The sequence below is a fragment of the Coregonus clupeaformis genome, chromosome 7, assembly GCF_020615455.1.
Source record: "Coregonus clupeaformis isolate EN_2021a chromosome 7, ASM2061545v1, whole genome shotgun sequence".
In the NCBI taxonomy this organism is placed as follows: Eukaryota; Metazoa; Chordata; class Actinopteri; order Salmoniformes; family Salmonidae; genus Coregonus; species Coregonus clupeaformis.
In genome coordinates, this window is record NC_059198.1 from 21,214,393 (window position 1) to 21,236,145 (window position 21,753).

At 44.7% G+C, this 21,753-nt stretch overlaps 1 protein-coding gene across 6 annotated transcripts in view; it reads left to right on the plus strand.

Moving 5' to 3' along the window:
• Nucleotides 1–19,549, plus strand: part of LOC121569042 (histone deacetylase 5) — a 92,782-nt gene extending 73,233 nt beyond the window's left edge. For all 6 annotated transcript variants that reach the window (XM_041879645.1, XM_045221208.1, XM_041879642.2 and 3 more), the window contains 16 exons: nucleotides 2,421–2,658; nucleotides 2,788–2,993; nucleotides 3,161–3,469; nucleotides 6,203–6,356; nucleotides 7,671–7,804; nucleotides 8,056–8,176; nucleotides 10,102–10,151; nucleotides 10,495–10,602; nucleotides 10,870–10,925; nucleotides 11,147–11,234; nucleotides 12,981–13,198; nucleotides 13,370–13,488; nucleotides 13,812–13,945; nucleotides 15,595–15,679; nucleotides 15,827–15,992; nucleotides 16,223–19,549. In XM_041879645.1, coding sequence (XP_041735579.1) covers nucleotides 2,421–2,658; nucleotides 2,788–2,993; nucleotides 3,161–3,469; nucleotides 6,203–6,356; nucleotides 7,671–7,804; nucleotides 8,056–8,176; nucleotides 10,102–10,151; nucleotides 10,495–10,602; nucleotides 10,870–10,925; nucleotides 11,147–11,234; nucleotides 12,981–13,198; nucleotides 13,370–13,488; nucleotides 13,812–13,945; nucleotides 15,595–15,679; nucleotides 15,827–15,992; nucleotides 16,223–16,262 — 2,226 coding nt within the window. In that variant the 3' untranslated portion in view covers nucleotides 16,263–19,549. The remainder of the gene's footprint in view (nucleotides 1–2,420; nucleotides 2,659–2,787; nucleotides 2,994–3,160; nucleotides 3,470–6,202; nucleotides 6,357–7,670; nucleotides 7,805–8,055; nucleotides 8,177–10,101; nucleotides 10,152–10,494; nucleotides 10,603–10,869; nucleotides 10,926–11,146; nucleotides 11,235–12,980; nucleotides 13,199–13,369; nucleotides 13,489–13,811; nucleotides 13,946–15,594; nucleotides 15,680–15,826; nucleotides 15,993–16,222) is intronic.
• Nucleotides 19,550–21,753: the final 2,204 nt, after the last annotated feature.

Sequence of the window (21,753 nt, forward strand, 5' to 3'; positions counted from 1 at the left end):
ACACATCTCAACATCAACTGTTCAGAGGGGACTGTGTGAATCAGGCCTTCATGGTCGAATTGCTGCAAAGAAACCACTACTAAAGGACACCAATAAGAAGAAGAGACCTGCTTGGGCCAAGAAATACGAGCAATGAACATTAGACCGGTGGAAATTTGTCCTTTGGTCTGGAGTCCAAATTGGAGATTTTTGGTTCCAACCGCTGTGTCCTTATGAGACGCGGTGTGGGTGAATGGATGATCTCCGCATGTGTATTTCCCACCGTAAAGCATGGAGGAGGAGGTGTTATGGTGTGGGTGTGCTTTGCTGGTGACACTGTCTGTGATTTATTTAAAATTCAAGGCACACTTAACCAGCATGGCTACCACCGCATTCTGCAGCGATACGCCATCCCATCTGGTTTGGGCTTAGTGGGACTATCATTTGTTTTTCAACAGGACAATGACCCAACACACCTCCAGGCTGTGTAAGGGCTATTTTACCAAGAAGGAGAGTGATGGAGTGCTACATCAGATGACCTGGCCTCAACAATCCTCTGACCTCAACCCAATTGAGATGGTTTGGGATGAGTCGGACGGCAGAGTGAAGGAAAAGCAGCCAACAAGTGCTCAGCATATGTGGGAACTCCTTCAAGACTGTTGGAAAAGCATTCCAGGTGAAGTTGGTTGAGAGAATGCCAAGAGTGTACAAAGCTGTCATCAAGGCAAAGGGTGGCTATTTGAAGAATCTCAAATATAAAATATATTTTGATTTGTTTAACACTTTTTTGGTTACTACATGATTCCATATGTGTTATTTCATAGTTTTGATGTCTTCACTATTATTCTACAATGTAGAAAATAGTAAAAATAAAGAAAAACCCTTGAATGAGTAGGTGTGTCCAAACTTTTGACTGGTACTATATATATATATATACACTGCTCAAAAAAATAAAGGGAACACTTAAACAACACAATGTAACTCCAAGTCAATCACACTTCTGTGAAATCAAACTGTCCACTTAGGATGCAACACTGATTGACAATACATTTCACATGCTGTTGTGCAAATGGAATAGACAACAGGTGGAAATTATAGGCAATTAGCAAGACACCCCCAATAAAGAAGTGGTTCTGCAGGTGGTGACCACAGACCACTTCTCAGTTCCTATGCTTCCTGGCTGATGTTTTGGTCACTTTTGAATGCTGGCGGTGCTTTCACTCTAGTGGTAGCATGAGACGGAGTCTACAACCAACACAAGTGGCTCAGGTAGTGCAGCTCATCCAGGATGGCACATCAATGCGAGCTGTGGCAAGAAGGTTTGCTGTGTCTGTCAGCGTAGTGTCCAGAGCATGGAGGCGCTACCAGGAGACAGGCCAGTACATCAGGAGACGTGGAGGAGGCCGTAGGAGGGCAACAACCCAGCAGCAGGACCGCTACCTCCGCCTTTGTGCCAGGAGGAGCACTGCCAGAGCCCTGCAAAATGACCTCCAGCAGGCCACAAATGTGCATGTGTCTGCTCAAACGGTCAGAAACAGACTCCATGAGGGTGGTATGAGGGCCCGACGTCCACAGGTGGGGGTTGTGCTTACAGCCCAACACCCTGCAGGACGTTTGGCATTTGCCAGAGAACACCAAGATTGGCAAATTCGCCACTGGCGCCCTGTGCTCTTCACAGATGAAAGCAGGTTCTGGGACATCATGTCTCGCTCCATCCACCAACGCCACGTTGCACCACAGACTGTCCAGGAGTTGGCGGATGCTTTAGTCCAGGTCTTGGAGGAGATCCCTCAGGAGACCATCCGCCACCTCATCAGGAGCATGCCCAGGTGTTGTAGGGAGGTCATACAGGCACGTGGAGGCCACACACACTACTGAGCCTCATTTTGACTTGTTTTAAGGACATTACATCAAAGTTGGATCAGCCTGTAGTGTGGTTTTCCACTTTAATTTTGAGGGTGACTCCAAATCCAGACCTCCATGGGTTGATACATTTGATTTCCATTGATAATTTTTGTGTGATTTTGTTGTCAGCACATTCAACAATGTAAAGAAAAAAGTATTTAATAAGATTATTATTATTATATATATATATACACTGCTCAAAAAAATAAAGGGAACACTTAAACAACACATCCTAGATCTGAATGAATGAAATAATCTTATTAAATACTTTTTTCTTTACATATAGTGCATGCACTATATATATATATATATATATATATATATATATATATATATATAGTGCATGCACACTAAAAACAGTGTGCAGTCACTAACCGAGTTATCTCCATGTACGTATAGAGACATTTTAACTGCCTGAATCTGCTCCATCCCACTGAGTTGAGGTAAAATACAAATAGAAACCAGCAAACACTCTGGCCCCTGAACCAGAGTTGTCCATTCTGACTTAGTTAACCCCCCTCCCCTTCCATCCTCAGGCCAATCAGAAGCTGTTGCAGGAGGCGGAGAGGCAGGCCATCCAGACCATGCGGCAGGGTGGGGCTCTGACTGGCAAGTTTGTCAGCACCTCGTCCCTGCCGGCATCATGCCTGCCACCTGGGATGCAACACGACTTAGACTCCCCCCAGGCCCCCAACAGCCACAGCAGTCACTCCTCCCTACTGCAGCACGTCCTCCTGCTGGAGCAGGCCCGCCAGCAGAGTGCCCTCCTCTCAGGTACATCTACCAACATATATTTATACTCTTATATCCCTGCCAGGAGAGCGTCCTACTTGCAGGTAAATATAGATACAAATACATACTGCCTCTTCTGAAACACGTCTCTCTGACTCCTCCTCCCTCCAGTCCCCATGTACGATCAGTCGCCGTTGGTGACGGGGGAGCGGATGTCCAACAGTATGCGCACGGTGAACAAGCTGCCACGCCACCGGCCCCTGAGCCGTACCCAGTCTGCGCCCCTCCCCCAGAGCCCCCAGGCCCTGCAGCAGCTCGTCATGCAGCAGCAGCACCAACACTTCCTGGAGAAGCAGAAGCAGTACCAGCTTAACAAGGTAGGGGGCGCCACAAGAAACACTACTACAGGATTAGTGGTTATGGTTATTTGTGTTTGCGGGTAAAAAAGTATTGTATACTATTTGCTTGGACTGGGGGGTGTAGTATACTGTACATGCCTCTGTGGCAGCAGTGCCTAACTCTCCCTATCTGTCAACCACACCAGATTCTGTCAAAAGGGGTGGAGCTTCCTCGCCAGCCGCCCACCCACCCCGAGGAGACTGAGGAGGAGCTCACAGAGACGCAGGAGATGCAGGAGGAGGGGTCAGGGGCAGGGTCTGAGCGTCTGGGGGAGGTGCGTCCTCAGGAGCAGAGGCTCCAGAAGGAAGGGTCGGGGGAGACGTCGCCCCCCTCGGAACGCCTGCTGACCCCCCTGAAGGGCGAGAGCACAGAGAGCGACCTGGAGGAAGAGGATGATGAAGACGAGGCCATCGAGCTGAGGGAGTGTGACGAGGAGGGCGTACCTTACGGCCAGGTAAATACTAAATTTTTTAAAAGACATTTAGCATTTGAATCTATGGTAGAGAAAAACAAAATGTATTGCCTTGCAAGTTTAACACTAACTAAGATTACTTTCTGTAAGAAAATCAGAGAGCCAATAAGAGGTGCAAATTGTTTATTTATAAACCATGACTTTCATTGTCTTTCCCTGTACTATGATTCATTCTGATCAAATCAAAGTTTATTGGTGTTATAGCAGGTGCAGCGAAATGCTTGTGTTACTAGCTCCTAACAGTGCAGTAAAAATATTCAGACCCCATTGTTGAATTTCCCAAATCTGTTCCGGTGACGTCTGTCTGTGATGATGACTGAACCTAGTGACTTGATTCGTCATTTTACCTCTTATAATGGGCCATTTATGACTTAATGCATGAAACTGTCTAGAATGAGCAATCACTCCAGGGAGGGGTGTAGATTGCAGAAGTTACCTACCAAAAGATCAGTAGCAAAGGCTATGCAGTTACATAGCCATGTCCAGCAGATTTCACAGTATATAAAATAATTTATAAAAATAACACCCACGCACTCACACCTATTTCAAATAGTTATGTTGCATAGTTCTCAGTAGGATAAACTTCTAACACAATGTTTGATAAATGGAGATTTTTTGCAGTGGTGCAAAAAAAGGTAGGAACGTCATCATTAGCGATTTGGCTACGTAGATTGGCGTTCACACCCAGTTCGAGTGGTGGGTTCAGTTTTGCGGGGGCCTGGTGATTTAGAAAAGGGTATCCCCTCTCGGAGGGCAGAGTGGCTGCGCTGTGCGGGGCATCATCATCATAGCTCCCTACAGAAGAGAGAGAGCCTTAATTCCCACCCACCCATGAGTCATCCATCGCACTTAGCAGGAAATAAAGGAACAAGCTCTCTCTCGAGAATGAATCGCCTGCAGTTCTTTCACAAATTACCAAGAGCATAAGCCGCTCCAGTTAAAAGTTGTTAAACAAAAGTTGCGAAAGGGCAAGTGGCCAATTTTTTATATCCCAATCTAATTCATTACTACAGGTAATCAAGATGGATTGAATTTGGGTTTAGCTGGCATTAGCCCAGACAGAGAGCTACTCTACTCAGTTGTTGATGACATATATTTGAATCCTCATCAGTGCCGCATACTCTTTTATGAAGACTTAAACATTACAATATAATACAGTACACGGCCACATTTGGCTATGTGCTGTTTGTTATCATATTTGGCTCTGAATTATGGTCATTGACAGCAATTAATACGTAACATTAAAAAGAGGGGGAAAGAATGGACATGTTATGTGGTCACGTTTCTCGAGAATAAACCATATTCCAGTGTGTATGTTTGCTGTTTGTGCGTTGGAGGGGGGAAGAACCAATGCAGCGAGGGAGATAATTTAAAAAAATAACTCTCCTACTCCCACACACCATTGAGAAAAAATATCAGAAGAGAGAAAAGCATCAGAATTCAGGCTGCGTCTTCTTCTCCCCCTCAACGCGCGCACACCCTCCCTCCCCTGCCCTTGCTGCTTTTTCTCATTTCAGTGAATGGACTCATCTCTGACTCATCTCTCCTTGGTGAATCATTCCCCTCTCTCTCTCTCCCTCCGCTCTCCCTCCCACCCCCACCCTTCCCTCCCCCTCTCTCTTCACCATGCCCACCAGGGAGCTAGGCTGCTGCAGTACTATTTCTGTTGTGACGGGCTAGGGGGATAGGGGTTTTTAGGGTATGGGGGGCAGGGGTGTATGCAGTCATTCTGTAGAAATCCTCAAACTTATTTTGGCATTCGAGTCAGCGACACGGAAGCCCCCCCCACCCTCCCTACACACACACACCGCCTCCCCCGCGGAACTTTTTTTTTTCTTCCTCTGACTGACTCTGCTCTACTTGTCTGCTGTGGTGCCTTGAATACAAATGGATCTGAGCCGCCCTGTACAATGGTTAGGGAGAGAGAGAAAAGACAGAGAGAGAGACGCATAAGAGAGCCGCATTGCCTTAGCATCTCTCGTTAAAAAGGGGTTAGCAAGGTGTGGGCCTGCCGGACCAGTGTGTGTGTGTCCGCGTGCGCGTGCGTAAACTCAGCTCCCATCTCAAGGTCTTGAAACAAACCGTCCGCAGTTAAAAAAAGATGCATAAGAACCGTGAACCTTGTCGTTTGATCTCTGTTAGAAGGAGCGTCTGTCGCGTTAGTTTTTTCCTAGAGCTCACACAGCTCCTGTCTGGATGTGTAGTGCTTCTCCCATTGACAGAAAGCAGAGCCCTGTTAGCTCAGCCACTGTGTTTACAGCTGGGGAATGGTCAGAGTAGTCTTTTGGCTGTTGGGAAGGCTTGGTCCTTGTCCTGCCCTGCCTTTTGAGGCTCGTACGTGGATACGTGTTTGCCTTTGGGTTTCTACCCAGGGCCCATGTTTAGTCTATACAAGCTTAATTTAGCTCCACCTCCCTCCCATTTTCCCCTCGTTCCATTGGCCTGAAGTTGCAACTTCAGTTTGCAGCTATTGTGAAATGTCACCTCTCTCAAGGTTGCGGTATTACTATCCTATGTAAACAATGAAAGCCACAGAGCTGTAATTGACGACCAATGTCTGATTTTATTTAGCTATGTATGTTCAATGTGAGGTACTAAGTCCATTCCCTCACACTGAAGTCCAGTCAGTGTCTCATGATGAAAGACAGTATTCAAAGTGTTAGCTGGTATTCAAAATCCCTCTATTTGTTCTTTCGTCCCTGATTTTCCGACCAGCATCACCTGCAGCAGCTCAATGTGTTCCAGGCATCCCTGTCCATCTCGGGCATGCCCCACAGACCTCTGGGAAGGGCCCAGTCCTCCCCTGCCACTGCCAGCCTCAAGGGGGCGCCCATGGGTGAGGTCCCCATCAAGCACCTCTTCACTACAGGTACGCTTCTTTGGTTTTTGGAACAGATGACACACAAAGTTAGATGATCAGGACCCAGTGAACAATATGAAAGATATCTAAGTTCAGGCAGTTTATCTATCTGAATGTCTGTATTTTTTTGTCATAGTGGTAGATATTAGAGCTTTAACAATGGATCCCCATTAGTTACAAACACTAACGAAAGCCATTGGCTTTAGAGAAAAGACACTTTCAGAAAACAAAACGCTTTCCTAGCCAGTCCATGGTCAAATGGGCCTGCAGAACAGGACGTGTTGACTAAGTCAATGATTCCCAAACAGTGGGGCGTGGCCCCTAGGGGGGGCGCAAGGGGTCGGCAGGAACTCAATCCGGCTTTAATCTTACTCTTACAAGTTGTAATAGTAGAATGCACAAGGTGCAATTTTAAAATTGAGTAGTGCATCATCAGATCCTCTTGTCATGTTAGTCATTGCATACTTTAGAGAGTTATTTATAACTTGTCAGAAATGTCCAGATCAACTAGCCCATGTCAGCTAACGTTTTTTTATTTCGTTTTTTTAGCCCATACATATTGTTGTAATTTTTTTGTCATTAAAATATCACATGAATAAACAATAGACATGGCAAAATGTATAGAATTGCAGAAATTAGCTTTAAAACTGCAAAATGTTCTTTGCACCCCATGACAAAATGTGTAGAATTGCAGGAAATAAGCTTTAAACCTGCAAAATTCTCTCCACCAACAAGAGGGGTGTGAACAGTTTGTGTCATGAACAGTGCTAGTGCCCATAGAAATAGACATAGTGCGTGCCGTGCGGGATGTTCCCCAATGCTGGGCCCCTAGTGAAAAGGTTTGGGAACCTCTGGACTGTGATGAGTCCAATAAGGGCCGAGGCAAGCATCCTGGGTGTCATTATTTCAGCAGAGAAAATAATAATAGCGAGAGCCTGCAGGGTTGGATCTGATGAAACCAGGATGGTAGGACGATATTGAGCCATGCTCCACCATGGAATCATTAACGTCTCCAACAGTCCTAACATGAAAAAAGCTATTAGAGATGATTATGGTCTTACTATGCTCTGACCTGCTGGGTAATGGGGTTATGAACGGTGTGGTCACCATTTGTTCTGAGAGAGAAGCTGAAGAAATGTTGCACTGTGGTTGGTCTCGTTCCTACCCTGCCTTGAAAAGTTACATTTTCTCCTCTTCTTTCCAACTTTCTCTCCTTTTCTTTCACTTATCTTTCTCTCTCCATCTGACTCACGCCGTCCCTTTCTCTCCATCTTTCTCTTACTCCCTCTCTCTCTCCTTCTCCTATCATCTCCTCCTTCTCAGGGTTGGTGTACGACACCTTTATGCTGAAGCACCAGTGTATGTGTGGGAACACCCACATCCACCCGGAGCACGCCGGCCGCATCCAGAGTGTGTGGTCTCGGCTGCAGGAGACAGGGCTGCTGGGCCGCTCTGAGGTGAGCGCACCCTGCACACTACAGCTAGAATAGTGACCAGCTCCGTTCCATATTTCCAAAGAGAATTTCTTCTCAGTAACTTATCTGGACCGAAACAAGAGGGTGGTAGCTATTTGTGGAGATGAGAATGAGATATATCCATAATTAGTTCAAGTTCATTTAAAAAATCACTTGCCAATTAGCAATACAACATAACCCTGAATGAAATTGATGTATTGTGTGCTACGTGTGTTTTCCTTTACCGTGTACAGAGGATTCGGGGGAGGAAGGCCACGTTGGATGAGATCCAGACGGTGCATTCAGAATACCACACCCTGCTGTACGGCACCAGTCCCCTCAACAGACAGAAACTAGACAGCAAGAAGCTCTTAGGTGCCTAACCTCATCTCTTCATATCTTTACTCCTCAGATATATTGATGTGTTTGTGTGTGTGTGTGCGCGTATGCATGTGGTGGAAACAAGATTTGCCCCAAGCATCCTTGAAAGTAGTGACTGCCCCTCTCCCCTCCATCCACCCACACACACACTCACGCAGTCAGGTGGATTGTTTGAAGGCTTAGCTCCCCTGACAGGCGCAGGGGGGTATTTTTAGGCCTGCTGGTTGAGGGGAAAGGGCCCCAGACGCCCGTCCACCCACGTCTGGGTGACTCATAGCTAGGCTGGGTCTCATAGAAGAGGAGAGGGGGGGATGACTGGATCAGCTGCAACACAGCACTACAGCGACTGAGCTGTCGACTACACACACACACACACACACACACACACACTTCAAAGTGAGTTCACTCTATGTGCGGTGCTGAGCAGAACAGGACTCAGGGCAAATTGCAGACATCAATGGTAAAAAACAACTATACAAGTATTCAGACCCCTTGACTTTTTCCACATTTTGTGACGTTACAGCCTTATTCTAAAATGGATTAAATAAATGTTTTTCCTCATCAATCTACACACAATACCCCATAATGACAAAGCGAAAACAGGTTTTTAGAACATTTTTCAAATGTATTAAAAATAAAAAACAGATACCTTATTTACATAGGTATTCAGACCCTTTGCTATGAGACTCGAAATTGAGCTCAGGTGCATCATGTTTCCATTGATCATCCTTGATGTTTCTACAACTTGATTGGAGTCCACCTGTGGTAAATTCAATTGATTGGACATGATTTGGAAAGGCACACACCTGTCTATATAAGATCCCACAGTTGACAGTGCATATCAGAGCAGAAACCAAGCCATGAGGTCGAAGGAATTGTCCGTAGAACTCCGAGACAGGATTGTGTCGAGGCACAGATCTGGGGAAGGGTACCAAAACATTTATGCAGCATTGAAGGTCCCCAAGAACACAGTGGCCTCCATCATTCTTAAATGGAAGAAGTTTGGAACCACCAATACTTTTCCTAGAGCTGGCAGCCCGGCCAACCTGATGGTAACGCTGACAGAGCTCCAGAGTTCATCTGTGGAGATGGGAGAACCTTCCAGAAGGACAACCATCTCTGCAGCACTCCACCAATCAGGCCTTTATGGTAGAGTGGCCAGACGGAAGCCATTCCTCAGTAATAGGCACATGATGAACGGAGCAAAGTACAGAGAGATCCTTGATGAAAACCTGCTCCAGAGTGCTCAGGACCTCAGACTGGGGTGAAGGTTCATCTTCCAACAGGACAACGACCCTAAGCACACAGCCAAGACAACGCAGGAGTGGCTTCGGGACAAGTCACTGAATGTACTTGAGTGACCCAGCCAGAGCCCGGTCTTGAAACCGATCTAAGATCTCTGGAGAGACCTGAAAATAGCTGTGCAGCAATGCTCCCCATCCAACCTGACAGAGCTTAAGAGGATCTGCAGAGAAGAATGGGAGAAGCTCCCCAAATACAGGTGTGCCAAGCTTGTAGCGTCATACCCAAAAAGACTCTAGGCTGTAATCGCTGCCAAAGGTGCTTCAACTAAGTACTGAGTAAAGGGTCTGAATACTTATGTAAATGTGATTTTTTTTAAACTGCTTTTGCTTTGTCATTATGGGGTATTGTGTGTAGATTGATGAAGAAAAAAACTATTTAATCAATTTTAGAATAAGGCTGTAATGTAACATAATTTGGAAAAAGTCAAGGGGTCTGAATACTTTCTGAATGAACTGTATGCCGAGCATCTTGGAAAAAAACTCTCCCTGCTAGGAAGGCTTAGGTTGGATCACAAAAGTGTGTGTGAGATAACATTTTGAAATGTGGCTAAATAGTGTTTAACTTGTTTAAACTACAACCTAACCTTTGCTCCTTGTCCCCATTGGCTCCTTAAGGTCCAATCAGTCAGAAGATGTACGCTGTGTTGCCCTGTGGAGGCATTGGGGTGAGTCGTCCGTCCATTCAATCTATCCATCCATCCAACCATCTACCAACCCTTTAAATACACCAGTCCATCCATCTCATATGTCCTTTAGTCCAATCCATTTGTTTGATTGCTACCAAATGCATTTATAATGGAGGTACATTTACATTTTAGTTAGAGGTAGAGATTGGATAATAATACAGTATCAGAAAGTGTCATGCAGTTTAATTGTAGGATATTCATTAAACATAAGCGGCACAAAGCTGAGCATTACATCACCTACAGCAGTGTCATCATTATGTTATCAGTGTTAAAAGAACAGTAGCAGGGTGGTGATGAGTGTATACTCTATTGCCCTCTGCAGGTGGACAGTGACACTGTGTGGAACGAGATGCACTCCTCGGGCGCTGTCCGAATGGCTGTTGGCTGCGTCATCGAGCTGGCTTTCAAAGTGGCCGCCGGGGAACTTAAGGTAACAGAGTGTAGAGTTATATTACCAGCCTCTCCATTCCACTACCGTTTGATTGAAAGTTGTTAGGAGCAACCTTTCACCTTAATTTAAAATGAACAATATGTAATAATCATGTAATATACCCTGTGGGTTTGTTCATGGTTGGACACGGTAATAGCCTAATCAATAAGCACTTGTTTTGTCTATGGATAGGCCTACTCAACATTTTCCTAATGAACTGTTTCTCTCTCTCTCTCTTGTTCTCTTTCTCACTCCTCTCCATTTCAGAATGGTTTTGCTGTGGTGCGTCCACCAGGCCATCACGCTGAGGAATCCACTGCCATGTGAGTACATCCAGGGAATCATCGGTAGGGCAGGGGAGTGGCTAGGGGGCATCAGGGGAGTTGGTTGAAGTTTAATAGAGACATGACGTGTGCGATGGTTGATACAATAATTGGTACAAGCGTCCATTTTGAGTAGCTACCGGGTAGTGCCCTTAAACAATCTCCCTGTTTCTGTTGATAAAAGAAAAACAGACATATTTTGTGTCTGTCTTTGTCTGCAGGGGCTTCTGCTTCTTCAACTCAGTGGCCATCACAGCCAAGCTGCTAAAGCAGAAATTAGGAGTGGGCAAGATCCTCATCGTGGACTGGGTGAGTGGGTCGTACAGTGAGGGAAAAAAGTATTCGATCCCCTGCTGATTTTGTACGTTTGCCCACTCACAAAGACATGATCAGTCTGTAATTTTAACGGTAGGTTTATTTGAACAGTGAGAAGACAGAATAACAACAACAAAATCCAGAAAAACGCATGTAAAAAATGTTATACATTTATTTGCATTTTAATGAGGGAAATAAGTATTTGACCCCTCTGCAAAACATGACTTAGTACTTGGTGGCAAAACCCTTGTTGGCAATCACAGAGGTCAGACGTTTCTTGTAGTTGGCCACCAGGTATGCACACATCTCAGGAGTGATTTTGTTCCACTCCTCTTTGCAGATCTTCTCCAAGTCAATAAGGTTTCGAGGCTGACATTTGGCAACTCTAACCTTCAGCTCCCTCCACAGATTTTCTATGGGATTAAGGTCTGGAGACTGGCTAGGCCACTCCAGGACCTTAATGTGCTTCTTCTTGAGCCACTCCTTTGTTGCCTTGGCCGTGTATTTTGGGTCATTTTCATGCTGGAAAACCCATCCACAACCCATTTTCAATGCACTGGCTGAGGGAAGGAGGTTCTCACGCAAGATTTCACGGTACATGGCCCCGTCCATAATCCCTTTAATGTGGTGAAGTTGTCCTGTCCCCTTAGCAGAAAAACACCCCCAAAGCATAATGTTTCCACCTCCATGTTTGACGGTGGGGATGATGTTCTTGGGGTCATAGGCAGCATTCCTCCTCCTCCAAACACGGCGAGTTGAGTTGATGCCAAAGATCTCCATTTTGGTCTCATCTGACCACAACACTTTCACCCAGTTCTCCTCTGAATCATTCAGATGTTCATTGGCAAACTTCAGACGGCCCTGTATATGTGCTTTCTTGAGCAGGGGGACCTTGCGGGCGCTGCAGGATTTCAGTCCTTCACGGCGTAGTGTGTTACCAATTGTTTTCTTGGTGACTATGGTCCCAGCTGCCTTGAGATCATTGACAAGATCCTCCCGTGTAGTTCTGGGCTGATTCCTCACCGTTCTCATGATCATTGAAATACCACGAGGTGAGATCTTGCATGGAGCACCAGGCCGAGGGAGATTGACAGTTCTTTTGTGTTTCTTCCATTTTTGAATAATCGCACCAACTGTTGTCACCTTCTCACCAAGCTGCTTGGCGATGGTCTTGTAGCCCATTCCAGCCTTGTGTAGGTCTACAATCTTGTCCCTGACATCCTTGGAGAGCTCTTTGGTCTTGGTCATGGTGGAGAGTTTGGAATCTGATTGATTGATTGCTTCTGTGGACAGGTGTCTTTTATACAGGTAACAAGCTGAGATTAAGAGCACTCCCTTTAAGAGTGTGCTCCTAATCTCAGCTCGTTACCTGTATAAAAGACACCTGGGAGCCAGAAATCTTTCTGATTGAGGGGGGGTCAAATACTTATTTCCCTCATTAAAATGCAAATCAATTTATAACATTTTTGATATGCGTTTTTCTGGATTTTTTTGTTGTTATTCTGTCTCTCACTGTTCAAATAAACCTACCATTAAAATTATAGACTGATCATTTCTTTGTCAGTGGGCAAACGTACAAAATCAGCAGGGGATCAAATACTTTTTTCCCTCACTGTATGTTGTTAGTGAGGCCCTGTGTGCTAGTGCGGCCCTGTATGTGCTAGTGTTGTCATATACCATACGTTATGTGATCAATGCTTGTCATGTATTATTATTCACATATCCATTCTCTCTCTCCAGGATATTCACCATGGTAATGGGACACAGCAGGCCTTTTACAACGACCCCAACGTCCTTTACATTTCCATGCATCGCTACGACGATGGAAACTTCTTCCCCGGCAGTGGGGCTCCTGAAGAGGTGGGGGTTGGACCTGGTGTTGGCTTCAACACAAACATTGCGTGGACAGGGGGCGTAGAACCGCCCATGGGTGACGTGGAGTACCTGACTGCCTTCAGGTGAAGAGACTGTTATTGGTCATTAGCTGAACGAGCACAACATTGGCACTGATCTTTCATTCATATGAACAGGCTCTGCTTATTTAGCAATTTGCACACTGCTTAGATCTTGCAGATGGTCTGGAAACATAAGACATTACAATGTCGTTCTCCATCTTGTCTGCTATACAGGACGGTGGTGATGCCCATAGCCAACGAGTTCTCCCCTGACGTGGTCCTAGTGTCGGCTGGGTTTGATGCCGTGGAGGGCCACCAGTCCCCTCTGGGAGGATACAACGTCACTGCTAAATGTAAGTTGAACATTACTCTGTCTTTACGTGTCTCAGTTTTTCTGCCAAGCCTTTTCCATAGAGTGTGCTTTTATAGGAGGGTCCTCCAGCTAACTGTATATGCTTAACACTACTACCCCCTGCTGGAAGAATAGTACTAAACCACTAGAAGAAAAGCCAGACACTCCATAGGAACATTGAAGTACCTCAATTATTTCCTGTCAAATGGGGCCTTTACACAGAACTAGAATTCCCACGCAAACCTCTCCTATTTACATCAATGCATGATTTACTCAGAAGATTATACTCAGTACAGGGTCAGTAGAGTGTTGAACCCTTCTCAGGTTTCGGCCACCTCACCAAGCAGCTGATGAAGCTGGCGGGGGGACGTGTGGTCCTGGTGCTGGAAGGAGGTCACGACCTCACAGCCATCTGTGACGCCTCAGAGTCCTGCGTGGCGGCCCTGCTCGGCGACGAGGTATAACATCATCCGCTATAGGAGGAGGGGAGAGTGGCGTGATGTCACATACACTACATGTCATTTGGTAGAGATGGATGTAATTGTTCAGAGAGGAAATTCTTTGTGATGTAAAAAAAAATGTTTCTGTCTATCTCTCCCTCCCTCTACAGTGGCTTGCGAAAGTATTCACCCCCCCCTATTTTGTTGCCTTACAACCTGGAATTAAAATTGATTTTGGGGGGGTTTGTATCATTTGATTTACACAACATGCCTACCACTTTGAAGATGCAAAATATTTTTTCTTGTGAAACAAACAAGAAATAAGACAAAAAAACAGAATTTGAGCATGCATAACTATTCACCCCCCTCAAAGTCAATACTTTGTAGAGCCCCCTTTTGCAGCAATTACAGCTGCAAGTCTCTTGGGGTATGTCTCTATAAGCTTGGCACATCTAGCCACTGGGATTTTTACCCATTCTTCAAGGCAAAACTGCTCCAGCTCCTTCAAGTTGGATGGGTTCCGCTGTGTACAGCAATCTTTAAGTCATACCACATATTCTCAATTGGATTGAGGTCTGGGCTTTGACTAGGCCATTCCAAGACATTTAAATGTTTCCCCTTAAACCACTTGAGTGTTGCTTTAGCAGTATGCTTAGGGTCATTGTCCTGCTGGAAGGTGAACCTCCGTCCCAGTCTCAAATCTCTGGAAGACTGAAACAGGTTTTTCCCTCAAGAATTTCCCTGTATTTAGCACCATCCATCATTCGTTCAATTCCGACCAGTTTCCCAGTCCCTGCCGATGGAAAACATCCCCACAGCATGATGCTGCCACCACCATGCTTCACTGTGGGGATGGTGTTCTCGAGGTGATGAGAGCTGTTGGGGTTTGCGCCAGACATAGCGTTTTCCTTGATGGCCAAAAAGCTCAATTTTAGTCTCGTCTGACCAGAGTACCTTCTTCCATATGTTTGGGGAGTCTCCGACATGCCTTTTGGCGAACACCAAACGTGTTTGCTTATTTTTTTCTTTAAGCAATGGCTTTTTTCTGGCCACTCTTCCGTAAAGCCCAGCTCTGTGGCGTGTACGGCTTAAAGTGGTCCTATGGACAGATACTCCAATCTCCGCTGTGGAGCTCCGTGGGATGTTCAAAGTTTCTGATATTTTTTTATAACCCAACCCTGATCTGTACTTCTCCACAACTTTGTCCCTGACCTGTTTGGAGAGCTCCTTGGTCTTCATTGTGCGACTTGCTTGGTGGTGCCCCTTGCTTAGTGGTGTTGCAGACACTGGGGCCTTTCAGAACAGGTGTATATATACTGAGATCATGTGACACTTAGATTGCACACAGGTGGACTTTATTTAACTAATTATGTGACTTCTGAAGGTAATTGGTTGCACCAGATCTTATTTAGGGGCTTCATAGCAAAGGGGGTGAATACATATGCACGCACCACTTTTCAGTTATTTATTCTTTAGAATTTTTTTTAACAAGTTATTTGGACTATTTTGTATATGTCCATTACATGAAATCCAAATAAAAATCAATTTACATTACAGGTTGTAATGCAACAAAATAGGAAAAATGCCAAGGGGGATGAATACTTTTGCAAGGCACTGTACACTCTCTCTCTGTTTATCTCTCCCTCCCTCTACTCTCTCTCTGTCAGTTGGACCCCCTGCCCCAGGCTGTCCTGCAACAGAAGCCCTGCCCAAAAGCTGCTGCCTCTCTGGAGAGGGTCATCGAGATACAGAGTGAGTTAGTCAGCTAAAATCTAAATTATCATTGTGTTTTACCTGCACATATGCACTTAGTTGTGTTTGCGTCATGTGTATCACGTCACCCTTAAAACTGACACGACTCTCTCGCTCTCTCCCTCCCTTATCTTTCTCTCCCTGCAGGTAAACACTGGAGCTCTCTCCAAAGGTTGGCTCCCACGGTGGGCCAGTCCTTAATGGATGCCCAGCGGAGAGAGAAGGACGAGGCCGACACGGTCACCGCCATGGCATCGCTCACCGTGGATACTGAGCAGGCTGCCGCTTCCACCGTCTCCACGGAGACTAGCAGGTAAACACCTGCACCATTCACTCTTGAGGATTTTATGTGGTTTTGGAATGGCTGTTTTAAGACATCAGATTCATTCACAAGGCTGTGGGCCTGAAGTTCCACTGAGACTTGTTAAAGTGTATACTTATCATATAGGTTTTGCCCTACCTTCATTGGTAGGGGCTTTAATTTTGGCATGACTAAGAGGCTAATGTCTATGTCTTGCTGTTTCCTGTTTGGTGTACCTGCAGGTCTACAGAAGAGCCAATGGAAGAGGAGCCTGTCTTGTAGGAGGAAACAGAGAGTTGTCACGACAGCGCAACACCTTTGTCTCCACGTCCTTTGGCACTAGCCTTCTCCTGTCACCCCCTCCTCTCCTCTTTCCAGCCCTCTCCCTCGCCTCACCTCCTTCCGTCCGTTTTCTGAGGATTGATGGACTTGTGCTAGCCTCCCTTTCCACCTCACTGAGGTGAGTGTGTTAAAGTGTGTGTGGGAGAGGGGAGGCGGAACACACACACTGACCTAAAGGGGGCAGCGGCGGATATTCGTGATTGGTGGAAAAGCAGGAAGAGGCTGGACCTTTTGAGGAGCCTGTGTCTTTTGCTTTTTTCTTTCAATCTTTTTTGTATTCGTGGAAAAAGCAAAAGGCCGTGGATCCAGGAGGGTGCCTCGGCTATGGGGCCCGAGAAGCTTTGTACATTTCTTGTCATACTTTATACTTTTCAGGAACATTAGAACTGAAAAAGCCAACAAGCAGCAAAAGTATTTCAACAGCCACAAATACACTCAAACACACCCGCATTATACTATACACACTAAGTTCCCAACAGAGGAACAACAATGGGGTTGTATCAATGAATAATGCTCTTCCTTTTAGAGCATGCGTACGTCTGTTCCTATTTCGTGTCTGTCATTTGGTATTCTCGTGCGTCTGTTCAATAATCTGTTTCAAGAAGCACACAAACATAAATTATATGTATATTTGCATAAATAAATAAATACTGTATATTCCTTTCACTGTATCCGATATCAGCTGTGGTTGTGGAGTGGAGGTCGAGCTGTGGAGCCTGCCAAGGGGGACTTACTGGCTGAAGGAGACAACATATCTCTCCAATTCAGCACTTTCTTTTTTCCTTCAGGAAGCCTCAGCTCCCTCCACTTTGTATGGGACAGAAGGCATTTTGAGGTGGTTTTTACCCTTCTACTTTGTTTGGACTATCAAAAAAAGACACAAATACACACCCACACTCAAACTTACCGCCTGGTGCAATGAAAGCCCACGGATTGGACGAGCAAGGATTCTGTGGAATGATGCTTGGATTATAAACTTGTTGTCTCACGCATGCTGCTGGGACTGGGAGACTTGTGGTGGTCATGAGACTGGAGAAATACGTTTTTAGAAGAAGAACTTGGTGCCTTTTATATAAAATATCCCTGATAACACCAACTACACCACCACTTAGCGGAACACAGGACAGAAAGACAAATCCACACACTTGTTACTCTCATGTCTGTTTTGTTTTTATTTTTGTTTGCTTGTTTCTTTCTTTCAAAATGCCTTAATTTCCTCCAGAGAATGCACCATTTTAGCCATCTCCACAGAGATAGGATTCTACTCCTATGTCCTCTCTTTTTTCCTCTTTCTTTCTGGGTTTGTGTAATACTCTAGGTCAAAGGTCAGTGTGGCCTTAACGACTGAGTTTTTTTGCGTCCTTTATCAATCCCGGGCCGTACATACGCGGCTGACGGTATGATTGTGAGGAAATCTGAACGCTACAACGACCAACTTTTTTTTGCTATGTCACTTGTAAATACTGTATCCTGTTCTGTTCTGGCTAACCCCTCAACCTGAGACGGTTCAATAACCAACTCTTTGTTTTTCCATTTGTTTAGAGAGGAAGGACTGAACTTGGTCACTTTTTTAAACAAACATTTTATTTTGTAAAAAAATAAGATATATACGAATAATGATAATAACAGTGTTAATCCAATCAAATTGGATATGAATATTATATTTGAGAAGAGTAAAAAAAAGACTTAATGTTAAAGCCACCTAAGCACATTGGGTTTCTGTTTTCCAATCAATGTTTTGTTGTTTTTTCTAAGTGCCATTTGTTTATTCACACACAAAAAAAAGAGACAAAACAGAAATGGTGATTTGGGATATGGGAGTGGATCTCATTTGGCAAATAATGATGAGCAAGCACCACTTTAGATGTTTACACTGCAATACCCCGATCCCTCGAAACTGTTGCCCACTTGTCAGCTGTCATAAACCCTTTATTTGACTTAGTGTCCAGGTGCTGTTTTATCTGGCCTCCGTTGTTGCCATCAATATTTATATTTCTCAATCAATGAAAAGTGCTTGCACTTGATGCATATGATAAAACAAATTAAATACTAAGAGGTCTTTGGAAAATATATATTTTTCAGTGGGAATTAGCACAATCTATTATAATCATGCTTAAGGAATTCATACAAATCAAGTAGCCTATATCTACTACAGTATGGAAACTGACACCTTCCTTAAAGACATGCTCCAGAACTTTGGCGACTACTAAGTATTTTTTAAACCTCCCGCTTTGGGCTGGATGTGTCAATGTGTAGTTCATACATGCATAATCTAGGAGCAGAATTTACTGTCTTACCTCAATTAGCTACGAAATCCCTAGTTTAAAAGCAACTGTTTTTCTGGATGCTGTGCTGCACCATTTTCCCTACATTTTCCCCCAACTGGGCCAGCCCCCTAGCAATTTGAGTTCAACCAATGAGCTTCTGCCCCTCGCCATATGAGTCACAGCTAGCAAGATACACATGATGCACCTACAGCAGAGAAAGAGAGAGATCAATGACGTGGTGCACATATCTGCACATATGTGAGCACTACTTTCAGAACTACTGGCGAAAAAGTATACAGAAGTACCGGAGAATCTCTTTAACCAGCATACACTCAGAAGAGAATGTGTGGTGCAGAGTGCTTGTCTACATTGATCATTTTGTTTTATTTCAAGCAATGCACCATAACACTGACCAAGTCTTCTGCATTTCATTTGTCTTCTTTATTAAGGTAAAAAACAATCATTAAGGAATAGGTTATTTCTATAGAGTTCTTCCCTCTAATCATATCTTTAATTCTGTATCTGTCCATTCACCATCGTATGGCACTTTTGGCCCTTTGTCACACAACTGTATATTGTACTTATCTACATACTGTAATAACTATACAGTGATGATGTTTTCATGAACGTTAAAGGGGTGTCAACGCCTAACTCCCTCACTAGTTAACCTTCTTCATATGAAACACAAAGGGCTAGCCTAGTTCAATCCAAAATTAAATGTTTTATTAGTGGTTTTCAGCCCTGTCATTTGAAGTCGATATGACTCCATGTCCATCTCAAGTAGATCAAGCTTTATGCTCCAATCCCAAATGAATGGGAAAGATTGACACAGTCTGATTTCACAATTTTAGACAGTACCAATCTTTCCCATTTATTTGGGATTCAAGCATACAGTGCATTCGGAAAGTATTCAGACCTTCACTTTTTCCACATTTTGTTACGTTACAGCCTTATTCTAAATTGGATGAAATAATTTTTTCCCCCTCAATCTACACACAATACCCCATAATGACAAAGCGAAAACAGTTTTTTTGAAATTTTTGCAAATGTATTAAATAAAAACCTGTGGTAAATTCTATTGATTTGACATGATTTGGAAAGACACACACCTGTCTATATAAGGTCCCACAGTTGACAGTGCATGTCAGAGCAAAAACCAAGCCATGAGGTCGAAGGAATTGTCCGTAGCGCTCCGAGACAGGATTGTGTCGAGGCACAGATCTGCAGCATTGAAGGTCCACCAGAAAAAAAGTGGCCTCCATCATTCTTAAATGGAATATGTTTTGAACGACCAGGACTCTTCCTAGAGCTGGCCCCCCAGCCAAACTGAGCAATCGGGGGACAAGGGCCTTGGTCATGGAGGTGAACAAGAACCCGATGGTCACTCTGACAGCGCTCCAGAGTTCCTCTGTGGAGATGGGAGAACCTTCCAGAAGGACAACCATCTCTGCAGCACTCCACCAATCAGGCCTTTATGGTAGAGTGGTCAGACGAAAGCCACTCCTCAGTAAAAGGCACATGACAGCCCGCTTGGAGTTTGCCAAAAGGCACCTAAAGCACTCTCAGAAACAAGATTCTGTGGCCTGATGAAATCAAGATTGAACTCTTTGGCCTGAATGCCAAGCGTCACATCTGGAGGAAACCTGGCACCATCCCTACGGTGAAGCATGGTGGTGGCAGCATCATGCTGTTGGGATGGTTTTCAGCGGCCGGGACTGGGAGACTAGTCAGGATTGAGGGAAAGATGAACAGAGCAAAGTACAGAGAGATCCTTGATGAAAACCTGCTCCAGAGCGCTCAGGACCTCAGACTGGGGTGAAGGTTCACCTTCTAACAGGACAACGACCCTAAGCACACAGCCAAGACAACGCAGGAGTGGCTTCGGGACAAGTCTCTGAATGTCCTTGAGTGGCCTAGCCAGAGCTTGGACTCAAACCCGATCGAACATCTCTGGAGAGACCTGAAAATAGCTGTGCAGCTACGCTCCCCATCCAACCTGACAGAGCTTGAGAGGATCTGCGGAGAAGAATGGCAGAAACTCCCCAAATACAGGTGTGCCAAGCTTGTAGTGTCATACCCAAGAAGACTCAAGGCTGTAATTGCTGCCAAAGGTGCTTCAATAAAGTACTGCGTAAAGGTTCTGAATACTTGTGTAAATGTTTACTTTTTAATTTTTTATAATTTGACAAAATGTGTGTAGATTGATGAGGGGAAATACAATTTATTCCATTTCAGAATAAGGCTGTAACATAACAAAATGTGGAAAAAGTGAAGGGGTCTGAATACTTTCCGAATGCACGGTATAGCTAGATCTACTTAACCAATGGTGTGGGACTTGGAATCATGTTGACATTAGAGCACCTTCAAGGTCTGAAAATGTCTGATAAACTTTGAATTGTGAGTGAACTACCCCTTTAACTTCATACAGTCCCCTAATAGCTCCCGTTGTCATACCGACCATGGTTTGCTCTTTCTGTGTTGGTTTCCAGTGGTACTACTTCCAAGGCGGAGCACATGTTACCTGACATCACACAAAAAAACAGGCATTGGCCATTTGACGGAACTCTAATCACGGTGTTGTCACAATCATGTCACCGGGGTAGGAATTGAGACACTCTTCACTTCCAAAACTGTTGGTGGATGCCACTGTACTCACATATGTAATATACACAGAGGTTCCTACTTCCTTTACATGTGGCTATGGTGTGTGTGTGGGGAGGGGGGGTGCTTGCAGTACATGGGACTACTGTGACCTTGTTTTGTAATGTGTTCATGTAGATCACTGACCATTTGAGATTTGGTGCATAGCTCCACCTTGTATGGCATATATAACGGTTATTGGGCTGTTCCGTGGGTGAGATGGAATATAAAAGAATTACCCTATTTATTTTATTGAACTGATGTGTGTTTTGGAGGTCAGGGCTTTTTTCCTGTGGGTATGTTGGAGGGGCAGCAAAAAAACAACACTCAAATCAAGAGAGAGGCTACTCAGAATAGAGGAATGTTTTTGTGTGGTGCGCTAGACAAAACAACTACTACTAGTGGCAACCATGCAAATATGTTCTGTCTTTTATTTTTCTTTCGAAACAGATACTGGAAGACGTCCAAGTCTGTGTAAATGATATCGACTTATCCACCATTGAAGATAGCTTTATTGTTGCTGC